Raw genomic sequence first — 22,743 nt, 5'->3', positions numbered from 1 at the left:
CACTCACATCCGTCATCATGAAGTGCTTTGAGAGACTAGTCAAGGACCATATCACCTCCACCCTACCTGACACCCTTGACCCACTCCAATTTGCTTACCGCCCAAATAGGTCCACAGACGATGCAATCTCAACCACAATGCACACTGCCCTAACCCATCTGGACAAGAGGAATACCTATGTGAGAATGCTGTTCATCGACTACAGCTCGGCATTCAACACCATAGTACCCTCCAAGCTCGTCATCAAGCTCGAGACCCTGGGTCTCGACCCCGCCCTGTGCAACTGGGTACTGGACTTCCTGACGGGCCGCCCCAGGTGGTGAGGGTAGGCAACAACATCTCCTCCCCGCTGATCCTCAACACTGGGGCCCCACAAGGGTGCGTTCTGAGCCCCTCCTGTACTCCCTGTTCACCCACGACTGCGTGGCCACGCACGCCTCCAACTCAATCATCAAGTTTGCGGACGACACAACAGTGGTAGGCTTGATTACCAACAACGACGAGACGGCCTACAGGGAGGAGGTGAGGGCCCTCGGAGTGTGGTGTCAGGAAAATAACCTCACACTCAACGTCAACAAAACTAAGGAGATGATTGTGGACTTCAGGAAACAGCAGAGGGAACACCCCCCCATCTACATCGATGGAACAGTAGTGGAGAGGGTAGCAAGTTTTAAGTTCCTCGGCATACACATCACAGACAAACTGAATTGGTCCACTCACACAGACAGCATCGTGAGGAAGGCGCAGCAGCGCCTCTTCAACCTCAGGAGGCTGAAGAAATTCGGCTTGTCACCAAAAGCACTCACAAACTTCTACAGATGCACAATCGAGAGCATCCTGGCGGGCTGTATCACCGCCTGGTATGGCAACTGCACCGCCCTCAACCGTAAGGCTCTCCAGAGGGTAGTGAGGTCTGCACAACGCATCACCGGGGGCAAACTACCTGCCCTCCAGGACACCTACACCACCCGATGCTACAGGAAGGCCATAAAGATCATCAAGGACATCAACCACCCGAGCCACTGCCTGTTCACCCCGCTGTCATCCAGAAGGCGAGGTCAGTACAGGTGCATCAAAGCTGGGACCGAGAGACTGAAAAACAGCTTCTATCTCAAGGCCATCAGACTGTTAAACAGCCACCACTAACATTGAGTGGCTACTGCCAACACACTGTCAATGACACTGACTCTACTCCAGCCACTTTAATCATGGGAATTGATGGGAAATGATGTAAATATATCACTAGCACTTTAAACAATGCTACCTTATATAATGTTACTTACCCTACATTGTTCATCTCATATGCATACGTTGATACTGTACTCTATATCATCGACTGCATCCTTATGTAATACATGTATCACTAGCCACTTTAACTATGCCACTTGGTTTACATACTTATCTCATATGTATATACTGTACTCGATATCATCTACTGTATCTTGCCTATGCTGCTCGGTACCATCACTCATTCATATATCCTTATGTACATATTCTTTATCCCCTTACACTGTGTATAAGACAGTAGTTCAAGAAGAGTTAAGAAAATATTAACCTAATAAACTAAAGTAAAAATAATATAAAGTAACACAATAACTGTCAGCACCAGTGGTGTATAGGTGAGGACGTAGTCAAGCGCAGGAAACAACTGAGTAAAAATAACTTACTTTACTCGGGAAAAATAAACAGTACAAAATATCCACATAGGGAAATACAAACCCTAACACACAAGACTATATCACGCACAACACATAATGGGAACCAGAGGGTTAAATAGGGAAATAATAATAACGTGTGTACAATCAAAACATAACAAATGGAAAACAGAAACATGGATCGTGGCAGTTAGAAAGCCGGTGACGACGAGTGCCGAACACCACCCGAACAAGGAGAGGTACCAACTTCAGTGGAAGTCGTGAAAATAACATAACAATAACGAGGCTATATATACAGGTGGTACCGGTACCGAGTCAGTGTGCAGGGGTACAGGTTTGTTGAGATAATTTGTACAGGTAGGGGTGAAGGGACTATCCATAGATAATAAACAATGGAAATAGTCCGGTGGCCATTTGATTAATTATTCAGCAATCTTATGGCTTGGGGGTATAAGCTGTTAGAGCTTTTTTGTCCTACAGTGGTTTGTCCACGGCTTGCACGGTACGGCAGAATTCTATGGCACGTTATTTAAGTGTGAACCACTGGTACCATTAATGCTAGTTATTGCTAGTTTGACCATCAAAGGGCGTCTTTGAGAAGCATTTGATAGCCTTCAATAGTGGCTGTACTAGATAATTGAAAACCTTTTTTTGTAAGAATATAGTATATGGGACTGATTTTAAGAATTGTTGCTTAATTAATTTGATTAATATTATGGTGTTTCTATTCCAAGAAAAATGAAAAACCCTCTGAGTTTCCGTTAGGATGAAACAGAAAATATGGCGCTGTACAACGTAACAGTCAGGAGTAGGCAACAGTACTGGGCTAGTTAGCGAAAGAGACCCCGTGTCGTGCGGGTATCCGGCAGACCGGGGTTCAATTCCCTGACAGGGAGGAAGGAGTAGGCCGTCCTTGTAAATAAGAATTTCCTCTTAACTGACTTGCCTAGTTAAATAAATGTTACAATAAGAGAATAACATTTCTACACATAACATTTCTACACCCTAACTGTATAATTGTAGTCTAACCAATACCCAAACGGAGATTCAGTGAAAATGTATCATTTATCAAGACCAGTCCACATGCTTGTCTCAGAGCAGAGTGAAACGGTGCTAAAATAGTTGTAGGCTATTGCTTCAACTCCTATTTCTTCTAACTTCAATATGCTCTTTAAATAAATAAGACATACACCTCTTTTAACAGCACATTACTTAACACTAGTGAGACTCATGTTGCCTACGGTAGACCTACAGTATATCGAAAAATATGACGTGACTCTCCGCCAGTAATTACATATAGAGGATTGGAGGATTCTAAATTAAAACCAAAAACCACCTCATGGGTCTCCCGGCGGTGGCCGGCATGGGTATCAAACCTGCATCTGTAGCATTTTGCATTGCGATGCAGTGACTTAAACAGCTGCTCCACTGGGGAGGCCCCATCCACAAAGCATCAAAATACAGAGAGGTATATTGTTCTGCTAATAGCCCATAATTATAATACTCTACATGGTGTCCAGACCAGGATAACCAAAACATTTCTTTATTCAAGACTATCAGAAAGAATGTTGGTACTTATTTATTTTGATCCAAAGCCATGAATGAGTGAGTCACTCAGCTTTATGTAGGTGCTGGGCTATATGACTGTGCCATTAACTTGATAATATATAATGATATTTGAGGTTATTCCGTAAAAAAAACCAGAAAGTTAGCGATTGTAATCCGGCCAAAACATTTATTTCTGTTTTTAGAGGGAGAGAAACATTGGGCCAGTTGTGCGTCGCCCTATGGGACTCCCAATCACGGTCGGATGTGATACATAATAATACTTTTTGTTATTTTATTTGTTCTGTCTTTTCTGGTGCATTAATCTGAAATTGCAACCAATCACGGCCGGTTGTGATACAGCCAACCTAATTTAGGAATACATTTGACAATAGAATTCTCCCCCTACCCTCCTTCTAGGCAAGTCTATTTTCCAGCTATCTGCTAATAGCCATAATGGCGCTGTACAACGTGACTGTGTGTTTGAAAGAGTATTTTCCATTAAGCAACAATTTGTTTACCTTCATTGGACAACTCTGTTCCAATATTTCTGTAATTCAGTGATATTTATTCCCATAGTAATTCGTTATGGATCCATAACGAAATAAACATCTGCATTGTGAAAGAGTATTTTTATCATAATTTTATTAACGAAAGCATAAAGATGCCATTATTAGTTGCATTTTTAGTTTGAACGTGCAGACTGGCACTAAGAACAGCAGGAACATTTCCCTAGTCAGCGCCATTATTAGTGCAATTCCCCTTAAAACCTCTTACGTATTGTGGTTCCTGTACAGGAACCAAAATCAGCAGAAATGTCAGAGCGCCACCTGTAGTACTCGATAAAACCTAAACTTTCATTAAAACACACATGCAAGGTACTCAATTAAAGCTACACTCGTTGTGAATCTAGCCAACATGTCAGATTTGTAAAATGCTTTTCGGCAAAAGCATGAGAAGCTATTATCTGACAGCATGCATCCCCGAAATACCTGAACCAGACCTAAACAAAAGATTTAGCGGTAGCCGTCGCTACACAAAACGCAGAAATAAAATATAAAACATTCAATACCTTTGACGAGCTTCATTGTTGGCACTCCTATATGTCCCATAAACATCACAATTGGGTCTTTTTCCCGATTAAATCCATCATTGTATACCTAAAATGTCAATTTATGAAGGCCGGTCTGATCCAGGAAAATTCACCTTTACAAGACGCAGCGTCACTTTTTAAAATTCAAACTACTTCAAACTACTTTTGTAATCCATCTTTAGGTATTAATAAACGTTAATAATCGATCAAATTGATCACGGGGCGATCTGTATTCGATAGCAGCAAGTCTTGAAATCTTCGTCCATTTTTCCACTTCCATAACTTCCTCCGGTGCACCCCAAGACAGGAAGTGCCTATACGTCATCTCACCAAGGATAAACCAGCCATGAAATGCCAGTACAGGGGACATCGTGCGGAAGCTGTAGGCATTGTAAACGGAACCTCATCTATTTTCTATCGCCTTAGACAATACATTGACTGGCGGATGAATATTTTTTTTGTGTTTTTGGTGAACAGTTTTCCCAGGGGTTTTTACTCCTGAACACGTTCTGTTATAGCCACATACATGATTTAACCAGTTTTAGAGACCTCAGAGTGTTTTCTATACACACATACTTATCATATGCATATACTATATTCCTGGCATAAGATTTTTAACAAAAAGTTGCGAAAAGCTGCGAAAATTTGCATCATCCTTAACAGGTAGTGTTGCTCTGTGCTACCCAGTGTGGTGGGGTCGGGGTCCACTCCCTCATCCTCTATTCCCCATGGGCTAGAACCGTCTTCTGTGCGCGGCTCTGTGGCCCATCCCGTGTCCCCTGCCCTCGTGCCTTGAACTTTGTGTGCTTTCAGTGGATACAGCTGGAGAATTGCAAGGCAATCCCATTGTGCGCCACTTGGGAGCCATGAACAATGTGACCAATATACACTGCTCAAAAAAAAGGGAACACTAAAATAACACATCCTAGATCTGAATTAATGAAATATTCTTATTAAATACTTTTTTATTTACATAGTTGAATGTGCTGACAACAAAATCACACAAATTATCAATGGAAATCAATGGAAATGTACCCCGGTTTAATTTTCTTTGATCATTTTTCTCCGAAGATTCATACATTAATCTTTATTCATAAGATGAGGTGGGGGGAGAATAAACCCCTGTTTAAATGGTTTAAGATAGAACTGAAAGATCATTTAGAAGTAAAAACCAAAAAGCAGTGGGTACCATCAAACCTTTTGACATGTAATACTGTCTGTTACGTTGATGTTGTCTGTATATTTCTGCTTTTGTGTCATTGTTCAATAAAATATAAAATACTGAGGTTGCTTTGTTTTATTTATTATGTTGGGAGTTATTTTCCAACTTGCACTGATGATCATGTTTCTATAAGAAAAGAAGGGAAAAAAGACTGATTTCCATTTGTCTCTGGAACTGTCACCAGCTGTCTACTACCTTATGTACAGATAACGTGATTGGCAGAGATAGTACCATGGATAGAACACACGATTGGTTTTGATTGGTTTACAGTTTAGGTACTTTTATGTCTAGCTAGTGAACATAAAAGTAAGTATTTAGAACTAATTTACTCAACCCAACACCGATGGGAGCTAGTGTAGCCCAAAACCGATGGGAGCCAGTATAGCCCAACACCGATGGGTGCCAGCGTAGCCCAACACCGATGGGAGATAGCGTAGCCCAACGCCAATGGGAGCCAGTGTAGCCCAACACCGATGGGGGCCAGTGTAGCCCACCACTGATGGGAGCCAGTATAGAGCTTGTACAGGGCAGATTAACATGCGCAACCAACAGACAGGGTGGGGGGGTTGCGAACTTGACGACGACTCATATTTCCTGCAACTTTCTGAAGAGGCAGCAAGAATGGTTAACCAGTTATGCATTAGGGGGCGCTATTAAAATTTTTGGATGAAAAACGTTCCCGTTTTAAACAAGATATTTTGTCACGAAAAGATGCTCGACTGCATATAATTGACAGCTTTGGAAAGAAAACACTGACGTTTCCAAAACTGCAAAGATATTATCTGTGAGTGCCACAGAACTGATGCTACAGGCGAATCCAAGATGAAATTTCAAACAGGAAATGCCCCAGATTTTGGAGGCGCTGTGTTCCAATGTCTCCTTATATGGCTGTGAATGCGCAAGGAATGACCAAACACTACAGGAACAAGATCATCCACATATATAGGTCACATTTTTACGAATCATCAAATTTATTTATATAGCCCTTCTTACATCAGCTGATATCTTAAAGTGCTGAACAGAAACCCAGCCTAAAACCCCAAACAGCAAGCAATGCAGGTGTTGAAGCACGGTGGCTAGGAAAAACTCCCTAGAAAGGCCAGAACCTAGGAAGAAACCTAGAGAGGAACCAGGCTATGAGGGGTGGCCAGTCCTCTTCTGGCTGGGCCAGGTAACAGAACATGGCCAAGATGTTCCAATGTTCATAAATAACCAGCATGGTCAAATAATAATAATCACAGTAGTTTTCGAGGGTGCAGCTAGTCAGCACCTCAGGAGTAAATGTCAGTTGGCTTTTCATAGCCGATCATTAAGAATATCTCTACCGCTCCTGCTGTCTCTAGAGAGTTGAAAACAGCAGGTCTGGGACAGGTAGCACGTCCGGTGAACAGGTCAGGGTTCCATAGCCACAGGCAGAACAGTTGAAACTGGAGCAGCAGCACGGCCAGGTGAACTGGGGACAGCAAGGAGTCATCATGCCAGGTAGTCCTGAGGCATGGTCCTAGGGCTCAGGTCCCCCGAAAGAGAGAATTAGACAGAGCATCCTTAAATCCTTAAATTCACACAGGACACCGGATAGGACAGGAGAAGTACTCCAAATATAACAAACTGACCCCAGCCCCCCGACACACAAACTACTGCAGCATAAATACTGGAGGCAGAGACAAGAGGGGTCAGGAGACAATGTGGCGACATCCTATGATACCCCCGTACAGGGTCAAACAGGAAGGATATAACCCCACCCACTTTGCCAAAGCACAGCCCCCACACCACTAGAGGGATATCTTCAACCACCAACATACCATCCTGAGACAAGGTCGAGTATTGCCCACAAAGATCTCAGACATGGCACAACCCAAGGGGGGGCGCCAACCCAAACAGGAAGATCACATCAGTGACTCAACCCACTCAAGTGACGCACCCCTCCTAGGGACGGCATGAAAGAGCACCAGTAAGCCAGTGACTCAGCCCCTGTAATAGGGTTAGAGGCAGAGAATCCCAGTGGAAAGAGGTGAACCGGCCAGGCAGAGACAGCAAGGGCGGTTCGTTGCTCCAGAGCCTTTCCGTTCACCTTCACACTCCTGGGCCAGACAACACTCAATCATATGACCCACTGAAGAGATGAGTCTTCAGTAAAGACTTAAAGGTTGAGACCGAGTTTGCGTCTCTCACATGGGTAGGCAGACCATTCCATAAAAATTGAGCTCTATAGAAGAAAGCCCTGCCTCCAGCTGTTTGCCTAGAAATTCTAGGGACAATTAGGAGGTCTGTGACCATAGCGTACGTGTAGGTATGTACGGCAGGACCAAATCGGAAAGATAGGTAGGAGCAAGCCCATGTAATGCTTTGTAGGTTAACAGTAAAAAAAAAAATCCTACAATGTGATTTTCTGGATTTTTTTTCTCTCATTTTGTCTGTCATAGTTGGAGAGTACCTATGATGAAAATTACAGGCCTCTCTCATCTTTTTAAGTGGGAGAACTTGCACAATTGGTGGCGAACTAAATAGTTTTTTGCCCCACTGTACCTAGTTAAATAAAGGTTTTTAAAAAAGGTACCCTACAATATGTAGTGATATTAGTTATTTGTCTCCCGAGAAAGATCTAACAGCAGATATTAGACAAGCCACTTATAGAGGTTGTAGGCCAACTGAGCTGACTGAAGACCACAGCATAGATGTGATAAAGAGGTCTACAGAACTCGGCCAAAACAATGGAAGTGTCATGGAAACGCGTAGGGTAAAGATCCTGAGTCTCCTCATTTCCCCTCAAGCAAAATGTGCCTAGATTTAGGCTATTGTTTAAATGTGTATTTCACACTATGTTTAGGTAAAAAAATCTGAGTATAACGCTTGTATGGATGACAACCCCAATACATGTTTATGTCACCATTACCAATCAATTGCATTACAGTGAAAAAGGACTTTGACTACCACAACTGATTTATGTACACTAACTATGTTAACCAGCTTATATGAACGGGCATTAGCTACTTCTAAACCTGAAAAGGGACAACTTCTACATGTTATGCAGCGAAAACTGCCAAATATGTCCAAATCGGACTTAAGTAACCACATTGTTGGCCTGTTCCAATACATAAATCATGGCGGATGAGACGAATATCCACTCTGTTAAATCAGATTGGTTGAATGGGCCAATCTGGTCAATGGAGCATGTTCGTGTATTTACATGATGTGATGAAACGTTGAAACTAAGTGTTCGTTTGTACATCCCCTACATCCCCTCTACTCCGATTTCTATCTATCCCTCTATCCCATCCCCTACATCCCCTCTACTCCGATTTCTATCTATCCCTCTATCCCATCCCCTACATCCCCTCTACTCCGATTTCTATCTATCCCTCTATCCCATCCCCTACATCCCCTCTACTCCGATTTCTATCTATCCCTCTATCCCATCCCCTACATCCCCTCTACTCCGATTTCTATCTATCCCTCTATCCCATCCCCTACATCCCCTCTACTCCGATTTCTATCTATCCCTCTATCCCATCCCCTACATCCCCTCTACTCCGATTTCTATCTATCCCTCTATCCCATCCCCTACATCCCCTCTACTCCGATTTCTATCTATCCCTCTATCCCATCCCCTACATCCCCTCTACTCCGATTTCTATCTATCCCTCTATCCCATCCCCTACATCCCCTCTACTCCGATTTCTATCTATCCCTCTATCCCATCCCCTACATCCCCTCTACTCCGATTTCTATCTATCCCTCTATCCCATCCCCTACATCCCCTCTACTCCGATTTCTATCTATCCCATCCCCTACATCCCCTCTACTCCGATTTCTATCTATCCCTCTATCCCATCCCCTACATCCCCTCTACTCCTATTTCAGAGCACTCTTGTCTGAGTCCCAGAACGCAGAATAACTGATTCCTTTTTCTTATAAATATCTCCATCTTTTTTATTTTTGTAATACATTTTCAAAAACTTCTACAAATCTGTATTTTCTTTGTCATTATGTGGTTTTGTGTGTAGATTGATGAGGGCAAAACCGATTTAATCAATTTTATAATAACGCTGTAACGTAACAAAATCTGGAAAAAATCAAGGGGTCTGAATACTTTCCAACAGAATCTTGGCTGATACTGCTCTGTAAACAGAGACCTGAACAGACAGGTTTATATCTTGGCTGATACTGCTCTGTAAACAGAGACCTGAACAGACAGGTTTAGTATTTTATTATCAGCTCTGTCTCATGTTTAATAAGGCTGAGGGGCAGAGAGAAATGGCAGGGGCAGGGAGAGATGGGTGGGGCAGAGAGAGATGGCAGGGGCAGGGAGAAATGGCAGGGGCAGGGAGAAATGGCAGGGGCAGGGAGAAATGGCAGGGGCAGAGAGAAATGGCAGCGGCAGGGAGAGATGGGTGGGGCAGAGAGAGATGGCAGGGGCAGGGAGAAATGGCAGGGGCAGGGAGAGATGGGTGGGGCAGAGAGAGATGGCAGGGGCAGGGAGAAATGGCAGGGGCAGGGAGAGATGGGTGGGGCAGAGAGAGATGGCAGGGGCAGGGAGAAATGGCAGGGGCAGAGAGAGATGGCAGGGGCAGGGAGAAATGGCAGGGGCAGAGAGAGATGGCAGGGGCAGAGAGAGATGGCAGGGGCAGAGAGAGATGGCAGGGGCAGAGAGAGATGGCAGGGGAAGAGAGAGATGGCAGGGAGAGAGGGGCAGGGAGAGATGGCAGGGAGAGATGGCAGGGGCATGGAGAGATGGCAGGAGCAGAGAGAGATGGCAGGGGCAAAGAGAAATGGCAGGGGCAGAGAGAGATGGCAGGGAGAAATGGCAGGGGCAGGGAGAGATGGCAGGGGCAGAGAGAGATGGCAGGGGCATGGAGAGATGGCAGGAGCAGAGAGAGATGGCAGAGAGAGCTGGCAGGAGCAGAGAGAGATGGCAGGGGCAGAGAGATGGTAGGGGCAGGGAGAGAGATGAGAGGGGGGTGTGAGGGATGAGTGTGGAGGAGAGGGGGATGACAGGTTAGGAGAGGGAGGAGAGGAGAGGAATGAGAGGGGAGGAGAAGAGATGAATGAGAGGGGAGGAAAGAGGAGGCTGAGGGGAGGAAGGGAGAAGAGAGGAGAGGGGAGGAGGGAGAGGAGAGGAAGGGAGGTGGGAGAGGGGTGGAGATGAGAGGGGAGGAGAGGAATGAAAGGGGAGGAGAGGGGATGAAGGAGAGGGGAGAGGGAGGGAGGGAGGTAGGCAAGGAGGGAGGGAGGGAGGAGAAGGGAGGATCAAATCAAATCAAATTTATTTATATACACTTTGTACATCAGCTGATATCTCAAAGTGCTGTACAGAAACCCAGCCTAAAACCCCCAACAGCAAGCAATGCAGGTGTAGAAGCACGGTGAAGCACTGCAGCATAAATACTGGAGGCTGAGACAGGAGGGGTCAGGAGACACTGTGGCCCCATCCGAGGACACCCCCAGACAGGGCCAAACAGGAAGGATATAACCCCACCCACTTTGCCAAAGCACAGCCCCCACACCACTAGGGCAGGATGAGAAGGAAGTGAATGGACCACTGTGACAGGTGTGTGTGTGTGTGTCTGTGTGTCCTCTCCTCTCCAGGTGTGCTGCAGTTGTTGTGTGCTGGGTCTGGCTCTACATGCTGAAGGTAGAGGGTGTGATGCCCACCAGCACCTGGGGAACCCCTGTGGTCATGTCCTGCTCACCTGCTGTGAAGAGAAGGGGCTCAGCCCTAACCCTAACCAAACACAGAGGAGGAAGGAGAGGCCCAGACCTACTACCCTGCCTGAGAAAGGTAAATCACCTCACACCAGACCTACTGCCCTATCTGAGACAGGTAAATCACCTCACACCAGACCTACTGCCCTATCTGAGAAAGTTAAATCACCTCACACCAGACCTACTGCCCTGTCTAAGACAGGTAAATCACCTCACACCAGACCTACTGCCCTATCTGAGACAGGTAAATCACCTCACACCAGACCTACTGCCCTATCTGAGACAGGTAAATCACCTCACACCAGACCTACTGCCCTATCTGAGACAGGTAAATCACCTCACACCAGACCTACTGCCCTATCTGAGAAAGTTAAATCACCTCACACCAGACCTACTGCCCTATCTGAGAAAGTTAAATCACCTCACACCAGACCTACTGCCCTGTCTAAGACAGGTAAATCACCTCACACCAGACCTACTGCCCTATCTGAGACAGGTAAATCACCTCACACCAGACCTACTGCCCTATCTGAGACAGGTAAATCACCTCACACCAGACCTACTGCCCTATCTGAGACAGGTAAATCACCTCACACCAGACCTACTGCCCTATCTGAGAAAGTTAAATCACCTCACACCAGACCTACTGCCCTGTCTAAGACAGGTAAATCACCTCACACCAGACCTACTGCCCTATCTGAGACAGGTAAATCACCTCACACCAGACCTACTGCCCTATCTGAGACAGGTAAATCACCTCACACCAGACCTACTGCCCTATCTGAGACAGGTAAATCACCTCACACCAGACCTACTGCCCTATCTGAGAAAGTTAAATCACCTCACACCAGACCTACTGCCCTGTCTAAGACAGGTAAATCACCTCACACCAGACCTACTGCCCTATCTGAGACAGGTAAATCACCTCACACCAGACCTACTGCCCTATCTGAGACAGGTAAATCACCTCACACAGACCTACTGCCCTATCTGAGACAGGTAAATCACCTCACACCAGACCTACTGCCCTATCTGAGACAGGTAAATCACCTCACACCAGACCTACTGCCCTATCTGAGAAAGTTAAATCACCTCACACCAGACCTACTGCCCTATCTGAGAAAGTTAAATCACCTCACACCAGACCTACTGCCCTGTCTAAGACAGGTAAATCACCTCACACCAGACCTACTGCCCTATCTGAGACAGGTAAATCACCTCACACCAGACCTACTGCCCCATCTGAGAAAGTTAAATCACCTCACACCAGACCTACTGCCCTGTCTAAGACAGGTAAATTTCCTCACACCAAACCTACAGGTAAATCACCTCACACCAAACCTACTGCCCTGTCTGAGAAAGGTAAATCTCCTCACACACAATAACCCATAACCCATAATGTTTAAGTGGAATTTCATGTCTTGAGTCAATAAGTATTCAACCCCTTGGTTATGGCAAGCCTAAATATGTTCAGGAGTAAAAATGTACTAACAAGTCACATAATAAGTTGCATGGACTCACTCTGTGTGCAATAAATGTGTTTAACATGATTTTTGAATGACTACCTCATCGCTGTACCCCACACAATTATCTGTAAGATTGTGCAATAAATTCAACCACAAAGATCAGGAAGGTTTTCCAATGCCTCGCAAAGAAGGGCACCTATTGGTAGATGGGTAAAAAAAGCAGACATTGACTATTCCTTTGAGCAGGGTGAGGTTATTAATTACACTTTAGATGCTGTATCAATACACCCAGTCACTACAAAGATACAGGCGTCCTTCCTAACTCAGTTGCCGGAGAGGAAGGAAACCGGGATTTCAACATTTGTATTTGTATTTATTATGGATTCACATTAGTTCCTGCCGAGGCAGAACTGAGAGGACAAGTACATTAGAGTGTCTAGTTTGAGAAACAGATGCCTCACAAGTCCTCAACTGGCAGCCTCACTAAATAGTACCCGCAAAACACCAGCTCCTTCACTTCCTCTTCACTCTGCCCATGGCTCATACTCTTCAGAAGCACCTGGAAGAGATACAGGTGAGGACTGCCTGAAGATACATATACATACAGACAGTTAAAGCTATGTGAAGGTAGGACAGAGAGGGCACAGAGGATACAGACAGTTAAAGCTATGTGAAAGCAGGACAGAGAGGGCACAGAGGATACAGACAGTTAAAGCTATGTGAAGGCAGGACAGAGAGGGCACAGAGGATACAGACAGTTAAAGCTATATGAAGGCAGGACAGAGAGAGCACAGAGGATACAGACAGTGTGTGTGTTGGAGGTTAACAGAAGATTAGGATCTGTAGAGAACCGAGGACATCATCAGAGAGCAGAGGACATCATCAAAGAACAGAGGACATCATCAGACAACAGAAGATAGGATCTGTAGAGATCAGAGGACATCAGACAACAGAAGATAAGGATCTGTAGAGATCAGAGGACATGATCAGAAGAGGACAACGGAAGATAAGGATCAAAGGACAACAGAAGAGTCTCCTTGGGTTCCCCTTTCTGTTCTCCAGTAGCAGCTCCTGATGCGTCATTCTGTTCCAATGTCCTGTTCTGATGGCCATTTTGTAGTTAGGGCCTTGGTGGAATGAACCAAGTCTGGAAGTTACACACACACTTACACTTTCCCCTAGGCTCCCCAACAGTCCTGTGACAATCATGATTACAATAACGAGGATGAAGGCAGAGTCTGTAGAACAATGTCCTATAGTCTACTGTCCAGGAACCTCCACAGCCCAGCAGGAATTCTCTCCAATCACCAGCTAGGGACTGTTGACACACACTCACACTCACACTCACACTCACACTCACACTCTCTCTCTATCCGGTGTTGTGTTATGGGTCTGAAAGGGATTTTAATCCCATACTTTTCATTTACTCAGGACAGAGCAAACCTTTACAACAATAGAGAAAATATTTGTATTGGTGAGGATCTGTCATTTGCAATTATTGTCCCCATTTGACTCACAGGGCATTCAGCTTGAACACTGGATTCATTATCCAGACAAAGGGAGAGAAATAATGACCCTCCTCTCCGCCGTCTCCAAAACCCTCTTTATGTTGACATTCACCAGTCAAATGGATGACTCTAACTGGCCCGGGGTTCTAGCACCACATCCAACTGGCCACAACAGAGAGCGTCAACTGGCCAGAGCATCAACAAGACAAACCTAGGTTGTGTCCCAAATGCCACCCTATTTGCTATATATAGTGCACTATTTTGAACAGCACTATCCTGTACTATCCTCTATCCTGTAGGGTCCTGTAGTGCACTATATTTGGCTCCTGGTCAACAGTAGTGCAATTTATAGGGGGTAAGGTGCTATTTGGGACTAAGCCTGAACACAGCATCAACCACCCACCCAGCTTGCTAACCACCCAGCCAGCTAACCACCCACCCAGCCAGCTAACCATCCACCAAGCTAGCTAACCACCTACCTACCCACCCAGCTAGCTAACAACCAACCCACAAAGCTAGCTAACCGCCCACCCACAAAGCTAGCTAACCACCCACCCACACAGCTAGCTAACAACCCACCTACTCTGCTAGCTAACCACCCACCCACACAGCTAGCTAACCACCCACCCATCTAGCTAATCACCCACCCACCCGCACAGCTTCCTAACCACCCACCCACCCAGCTTCCTAACCACCCACCCACACAGCTAGCTAACCACCCACACAGCTAGCTAACTACCCACTCACCCACACTGCTAGCTAACCACCCACCCACACAACTAGCTAACCACTCACCCACACAGCTAGCTAACCACCCACCCACACAGCTAGCTAACCACCCAACCAGCTAGCTAACCACCCACCCACCCAGCTAACCACCCACCCACCCATACTGCTAGCTAACCACCCACCCACCCACACTGCTAGCTAACCACCTACCCACACAGCTAGCTAACCACCCACCCAGCTAGCTATCCATCCACCCAGCTAGCTAGCTAACCACCCACACAACTAGCTAACCACCCACCCACCCAACTAGTTAACCCCCACCTACACAGCTAGCTAACCACCCACCCATCTAGCTAATCACCCACCCACACAGCTGGCTAACCACAGCTAGCTAACCACCCACACAACTAGCTAACCACCCACCCAACTAGTTAACCCACCCCCCCACCTACACAGCTAGCTAACCACCCACCCATCTAGCTAATCACCCACCCACACAGCTAGCTAACCACCCACCCACCCAGCTTCCTAACCACCCACCCACCCACACAGCTAGCTAACCACCCACACTGCTAGCTAACCACCCACCCACCCACACTGCTAGCTAACCACCCACCCACCCACACTGCTAGCTAACCACCCACCCACCCACACTGCTAGCTAACCACCCACCCACCCACACAGCTAGCTAATCACCCACCCACCCAGCTAACCACCCAGCCACCTAGCTAACCACCCACCCACACAGCTAGCTAACCACCCACCCTAACCACCCACCCTACCCGGCTTCCTAACCACCCACCCACACAGCTAGCTAACCACCCACAGAGCTAGCTAACTACCCACTCACCCACACTGCCAACTAACCACCCACCCACACAGCTAGCTAACCACCCACCCACACAGCTAGCTAACCACCCACCCACCCAGCTAGCTAACCACCCAGCCACCTAGCTAAACACCCACCCACCCAACTAGTTAAGTGTCAACATGACTGAGAAGACACATGACCCCCACCTACACAGGTAGTAAACCAGTGTCAACATGACTGAGAAGACACATGACCTGGTAGTAGACCAGTGTCAACATGACTGAGAAGACACATGACCTGGTAGTAGACCAGTGTCAACATGACTGAGAAAACACATGACCTGGTAGTAGACCAGTGTCAACATGACTGAGAAAACACATGACCTGGTAGTAGACCAGTGTCAACATGACTGAGAAGACACATGACCTGGTAGTAGACCAGTGTCAACATGACTGAGAAGACACATGACCTGGTAGTAGACCAGTGTCAACATGACTGAGAAGACACATGACCTGGTAGTAGACCAGTGTCAACATGACTGAGAAGACACATGACCTGGTATGAAAGACAAAACAAGATGGGAAATATTATCGACATTACTTTGCACTTTTCACTGGCTGTCCCTCAGGTTGTGGCAAGAGGACACATCTGTCACGGCTGCCAAAACTGCACATTTTGGCTTTTCACCCAATAAATATTAGATTTTTTCTTCATCTTTTATAGTTTCAAATTCTTTGTAAAGAAATACTCTCTTAGGTCTGAGTATTTGTCACAGTAATAATAGGAAATGCAGCTCTGTCTCTCCCTCTCCCCTGGAGCAGAGTGAGCACACCCTGTCCTCTCCGGGCAGCCAGGTTTGTCTGTGATGACCGGTCTCTATAGCCAGACTGTGCTCACGGAGTCTGTATCTAGTCAATGTTTTCCTCAGTTTTCTATCAGTCACAGTGGTCAGATAGTCTGCCACCATGTACTGTCTGTTTAGAGACAAATAGCATTGAAGTTTACTTAGATTTTTTTTGATGCCTTTCCAATAGGTGATATATTTTTATTTTTGCTTTGTGATGATCTGGTTGGGCCAGATTTTCTGAGTGCTGTCCTGAGGCTCTATGGGGTTGGTTTGGGTTGGTGAACTGAGCCTCAGAACCAGCTGGCTGAGGGGACTCTTCTCTTGTTTCATCTCTTGACATTGTAGAGCTGTGTGATGGAATGTTTTGGGATCACTTATTTTTAGATGGTTGTAAAATTTGATGTCTCTTTTTTCTATTAGAATGAGGAGGGGGTGTTGGCCCCATTCTGCTCTACATGCGTTATTTGGAGTTTTTCTTTGCACTTGCAATACAGTCTTGCTAAACTCTGCATGCAGTATTTCGATTAGATGTTTGTCCCATTTGGTAAATTCATTGTTAGAGATTGGACCCCATACTTCACTGCCATATAGAGCAACTGGTTCTAGAACTGATTGGAACATTTTGAGCCAGATTCTAATGTTCCTTTTAATGGCATAGAAGGCTCTTCTTGCTTTGTCTCTCAGCTCATTCACAACCATGTGAAAGCTACCTGTGTTGCTGATATTTAGTCCTAGATACAGTATGTGTAGTTTTTGGTGTGTTCTAATAGAACTGTGTCCAAACATAATTTATATTTGTCATCCTGATTTTCTCTCTCGCTCCCATTCTCTCTCTCTCCCTTTCTCTCTTTCTACATTTTCTCTCTCTCTTTCCCATACTCTCTCTGTCCCTCACCCTCTCTCTCTCTCCCTCTCTAACCCCTAACAGATGTGAATGAGTGTGTGACCAGCATGCACAGTTGCCAGGCCAGTGAGCGCTGTGTGAACACCGTGGGATCGTTTGTGTGTGAGAGGACCGTCACTTGTCCTGCTGGCTTCCAGCTCAGGAACCAAGTCTGTGAGGGTGAGTTGGTCAACATCATCATCATTATGATTATGAAGTAAAATTGGTTTGTTGTACTGAAGCTAATAAGTTAAATATAGTTAAATAAAGGTTCAATAAAAAAAATATATATAGTCAAAGTTAAATTTAGTAAAATAATTGGTCTGATTTCTTTGCTAGACTACAGTAACAACATTAATACTTTGGATTGTGGGACGGTTAGATCACATATTTAATCACTAAAAACGCCCCTCAACGTCATACCCTTTAAGTTTGTGTCTAAAGTGCTGGGAAAGTGGGCAAAATGGCAGTGTGAAATTGTAGATGACAAGTTGTTGACGTGGTTACTAAAACAGCTGGGTTGTTAGATTTACACAATACATGTCCTATGTATATATATATACCCACTAAGTCAATACATGTCCTATATACATATACATATATATATATACCCACTAAGTCAATACATGTCCTACATATATATATAGATTTTATATATATATATATATATATATATATATATATATATATATATATATATATACATATATATATATACCCACTAAGTCAATATATGTCCTATATATATCCACTAAGTCAATACATGTCCTATATATATATATATATATATATATATATATATATATATCCACTAAGTCAATACATGTCCTATATATATATACACCCACTAAGTCAATACATGTCCTATATATATATATATATATATATATATATACCCACTAAGTCAATACATGCCCTATGTATATATACCCACTAAGTCAATACATGCCCTATATATATATATATATATATATATATATATGCCCACTAAGTCAATACATGCCCTATATATATATATATATATATACCCACTAAGTCATTACATGTCCTATATATATATACCCACTAAGTCAATACATGTCCTATATATATATATATACCCCTAAGTCAATACATGCCCTATATATATACCCACTAAGTCAATACATGCCCTATATATATATACCCACTAAGTCAATACATGCCCTATATATATATATATATATATATATATATACCCACTAAGTCAATACATGTCCTATATATATACCCACTAAGTCAATATATGTCCTATATATATATATATATATATAAATATATATATATATATACACCCACTAAGTCAATACATGTCCTATATATATATATATCCACTAAGTCAATACATGTCCTATATATATATATATACACCCTAAGTCAATATATGTCCTATATATATATATATATATACACACTAAGTCAATACATGTCCTATATACAGTGCCTTGCGAAAGTATTCGGCCCCCTTGAACTTTGCGACCTTTTGCCACATTTCAGGCTTTAAACATAAAGATATAAAACTGTATTTTTTTGTGAAGAATCAACAACAAGTGGGACACAATCATGAAGTGGAACGACATTTATTGGATATTTCAAACTTTTTTAACAAATCAAAAACTGAAAAATTGGGCGTGCAAAATTATTCATCCCCTTAAGTTAATACTTTGTAGCGCCACCTTTTGCTGCGATTACAGCTGTAAGTCGCTTGGGGTATGTCTCTATCAGTTTTGCACATCGAGAGACTGACATTTTTTCCAATTCCTCCTTGCAAAACAGCTCGAGCTCAGTGAGGTTGGATGGAGAGCATTTGTGAACAGCAGTTTTCATTTCTTTCCACAGATTCTCGATTGGATTCAGGTCTGGACTTTGACTTGGCCATTCTAACACCTGGATATGTTTATTTTTGAACCATTCCATTGTAGATTTTGCTTTATGTTTTGGATCATTGTCTTGTTGGAAGACAAATCTCCGTCCCAGTCTCAGGTCTTTTGCAGACTCCATCAGGTTTTCTTCCAGAATGGTCCTGTATTTGGCTCCATCCATCTTCCCATCAATTTTAACCATCTTCCCTGTCCCTGCTGAAGAAAAGCAGGCCCAAACCATGATGCTGCCACCACCATGTTTGACAGTGGGGATGGAGTGTTCAGGGTGATGAGCTGTGTTGCTTTTACGCCAAACATAACGTTTTGCATTGTTGCCAAAAAGTTAAATTTTGGTTTCATCTGACCAGAGCACCTTCTTCCACATGTTTGGTGTGTCTCCCAGGTGGCTTGTGGCAAACTTTAAATGACACTTTTTATGGATATCTTTAAGAAATGGCTTTCTTCTTGCCACTCTTCCATAAATTGCCAGATTTGTGCAATATACGACTGATTGTTGTCCTATGGACAGAGTCTCCCACCTCAGCTGTAGATCTCTGCAGTTCATCCAGAGTGATCATGGGCCTCTTGGCTGCATCTCTGATCAGTCTTCTCCTTGTATGAGCTGAAAGTTTAGAGGGACGGCCAGGTCTTGGTAGATTTGCAGTGGTCTGATACTCCTTCCATTTCAATATTATCGCTTGCACAGTGCTCCTTGGGATGTTTAAAGCTTGGGAAATCTTTTTGTATCCAAATCCGGCTTTAAACTTCTTCACAACAGTATCTAGGACCTGCCTGGTGTGTTCCTTGTTCTTCATGATGCTCTCTGCGCTTTTAACGGACCTCTGAGACAATCACAGTGCAGGTGCATTTATACGGAGACTTGATTACACACAGGTGGATTGATTACACACAGGTGGATCATCATCATTAGTCATTTAGGTCAACATTGGATCATTCAGAGATCCTCACTGAACTTCTGGAGAGAGTTTGCTGCACTGAAAGTAAAAGGGGCTGAATAATTTTGCACACCCAATTTTTCAGTTTTAGATTTGTTAAAAAGTTTGAAATATCCAATAAATGTCGTTCCACTTCATGATTGTGTCCCACTTGTTGTTGATTCTTCACAAAAAAATACAGTTTTATATCTTTATGTTTGAAGCCTGAAATGTGGCAAAAGGTCGCAAAGTTCAAGGGGGCCGAATACTTTCGCAAGGCACTGTATGTATATATATATATATATATATATATATATATATATATATATATATATATATATATATATAAAAATATATATATATACCCACTAAGTCAATACATGTCCTATATATATATATATACCCACTAAGTCAATACATGTCCTATATATAAACCCACTAAGCCAATACATGTCATATATATATATATATATATATATATATATATATATATATATACCCCCTAAGTCAATACATGCCCTATATATATATATATACCCACTAAGTCAATATATGTCCTATGTATATATATATTTATACCCACTAAGTCAATATATGTCCTATATATATATATATATATATATCAATATATGTCCTATATATAAATATACACACTAAGTTAATACATGTCCTATATATATACATATACCCACTAAGTCAATACATGTCCTATATATATATATATACCCACTAAGTCAATACATGTCCTATATATATATATATATATATATATACCCCCTAAGTCAATACATGTCCTATATATTTATATATATATATACCCACTAAGTCAATACATGTCCTATATATATACCCACTAAGTCAATACATGTCCTATATATATCAAATTAAATTTTATTTGTCACATACACATGGTTAGCAGATGTTAATGCGAGTGTAGCGAAATGCTCTGTGCTTCTAGTTCCGACAATGCAGTAATAACCAACAAGTAATCTAACTAACAATTCCAAAACTACTGTCTTATAAACACAAGTGTAGGGGGATAAAGAATATGTACATAAAGATATATGAATGAGTGATGGTACAGAGCGGCATAGGCAAGATACAGTAGATTGTATCGAGTACAGTATATACATAGGAGATAAGTATGTAAACAAAGTGGCATTGTTAAAGTGGCTAGTGATACATGTATTACATAAAGATGCAGTAGATGATATAGAGTACAGTATATGCGTATACATATGAGATGAATAATGTAGGGTATGTAAACATTATATTAGGTAGCATTGTTTAAAGTGGCTAGTGATATATTTTCCATCATTTCCCATCAATTCCCATTATTAAAGTGGCTGGAGTTGAGTCAGTGTGTTGGCAGCAGCCACTCAATGTTAGTGGTGGCTGTTTAACAGTCTGATGGCCTTGAGATAGAAGCTGTTTTTCAGTCTTTCGGTCCCAGCTTTGATGCACCTGTACTGACCTCGCCTTCTGGATGATAGCGGGGTGAACAGGCAGTGGCTCGGGTGGTTGTTGTCCTTGATGATCTTTATGGCCTTCCTGTAACATCGGGTGGTGTAGGTGTCCTGGAGGGCAGGAAGTTTGCCCCCGGTGATGCGTTGTGCAGACCTCACTACCCTCTGGTACCCAACCTTACGGTTGTGGGCGGAGAAGTTGCCGTACCAGGCGGTGATACAGCCTGCCAGGATGCTCTCGATTGTGCATCTGTAGAAGTTTGTGAGTGATTTTGGTGACAAGCCAAATTTCTTCAGCCTCCTGAGGTTGAAGAGGCGCTGCTGCGCCTTCTTCACGATGCTCTCTGTGTGGGTGGACCAATTCAGTTTGTCTGTGATGTGTATGCCGAGAAACTTAAAACTTGCTACCCTCTCCACTACTGTTCCATCGATGTGGATAGGGGGGTGTTCCCTCTGCTGTTTCCTGAAGTCCACAATCATCTCCTTAGTTTTGTTGACGTTGAGTGTGAGGTTATTTTCCTGACACCACACTCCGAGGGCCCTCACCTCCTCCCTGTAGGCCGTCTCGTCGTTGTTGGTAATCAAGCCTACCACTGTTGTGTCGTGCGCAAACTTGATGATTGAGTTGGAGGCGTGCGTGGCCACGCAGTCGTGGGTGAACAGGGAGTACATATGAGGGCTCAGAACGCACCCTTGTGGGGCCCCAGTGTTGAGGATCAGCGGGGTGGAGATGTTGTTGCCTACCCTCACCACCTGGGGGCTGCCCGTCAGGATGTCCAGTACCCAGTTGCACAGGGCGGGGTCGAGACCCAGGGTCTCGAGCTTGATGACTAGCTTGGAGGGTACTATGGTGTTAAATGCCGAGCTGTAGTCGATGAACAGCATTCTCACATAGGTATTCCTCTTGTCCAGATGGGTTAGGGCAGTGTGCAGTGTGGTTGAGATTGCATCGTCTGTAGACCTAATTGGGCGGTAAGCAAATTGGAGTGGGTCTAGGGTG

At 43.8% G+C, this 22,743-nt stretch overlaps 1 protein-coding gene across 2 annotated transcripts in view; it reads left to right on the top strand.

Moving 5' to 3' along the window:
- LOC112255384 (fibulin-2-like) overlaps positions 1-22,743 on the top strand; it is a 109,114-nt gene that overhangs the window by 56,568 nt on the left and 29,803 nt on the right. For both annotated transcript variants that reach the window (XM_042324978.1, XM_042324977.1), the window contains exons 6-7: positions 11,102-11,294; positions 17,508-17,642. In XM_042324978.1, the coding sequence (XP_042180912.1) occupies positions 11,102-11,294; positions 17,508-17,642 (328 nt within the window). The remainder of the gene's footprint in view (positions 1-11,101; positions 11,295-17,507; positions 17,643-22,743) is intronic.

This window comes from Oncorhynchus tshawytscha, linkage group LG07, assembly GCF_018296145.1.
Source record: "Oncorhynchus tshawytscha isolate Ot180627B linkage group LG07, Otsh_v2.0, whole genome shotgun sequence".
Lineage (NCBI taxonomy): Eukaryota > Metazoa > Chordata > Actinopteri > Salmoniformes > Salmonidae > Oncorhynchus > Oncorhynchus tshawytscha.
The sequence above is the reverse complement of the archived record's forward strand: the minus strand, read 5'-3'. Positions and strand labels throughout refer to the sequence as shown.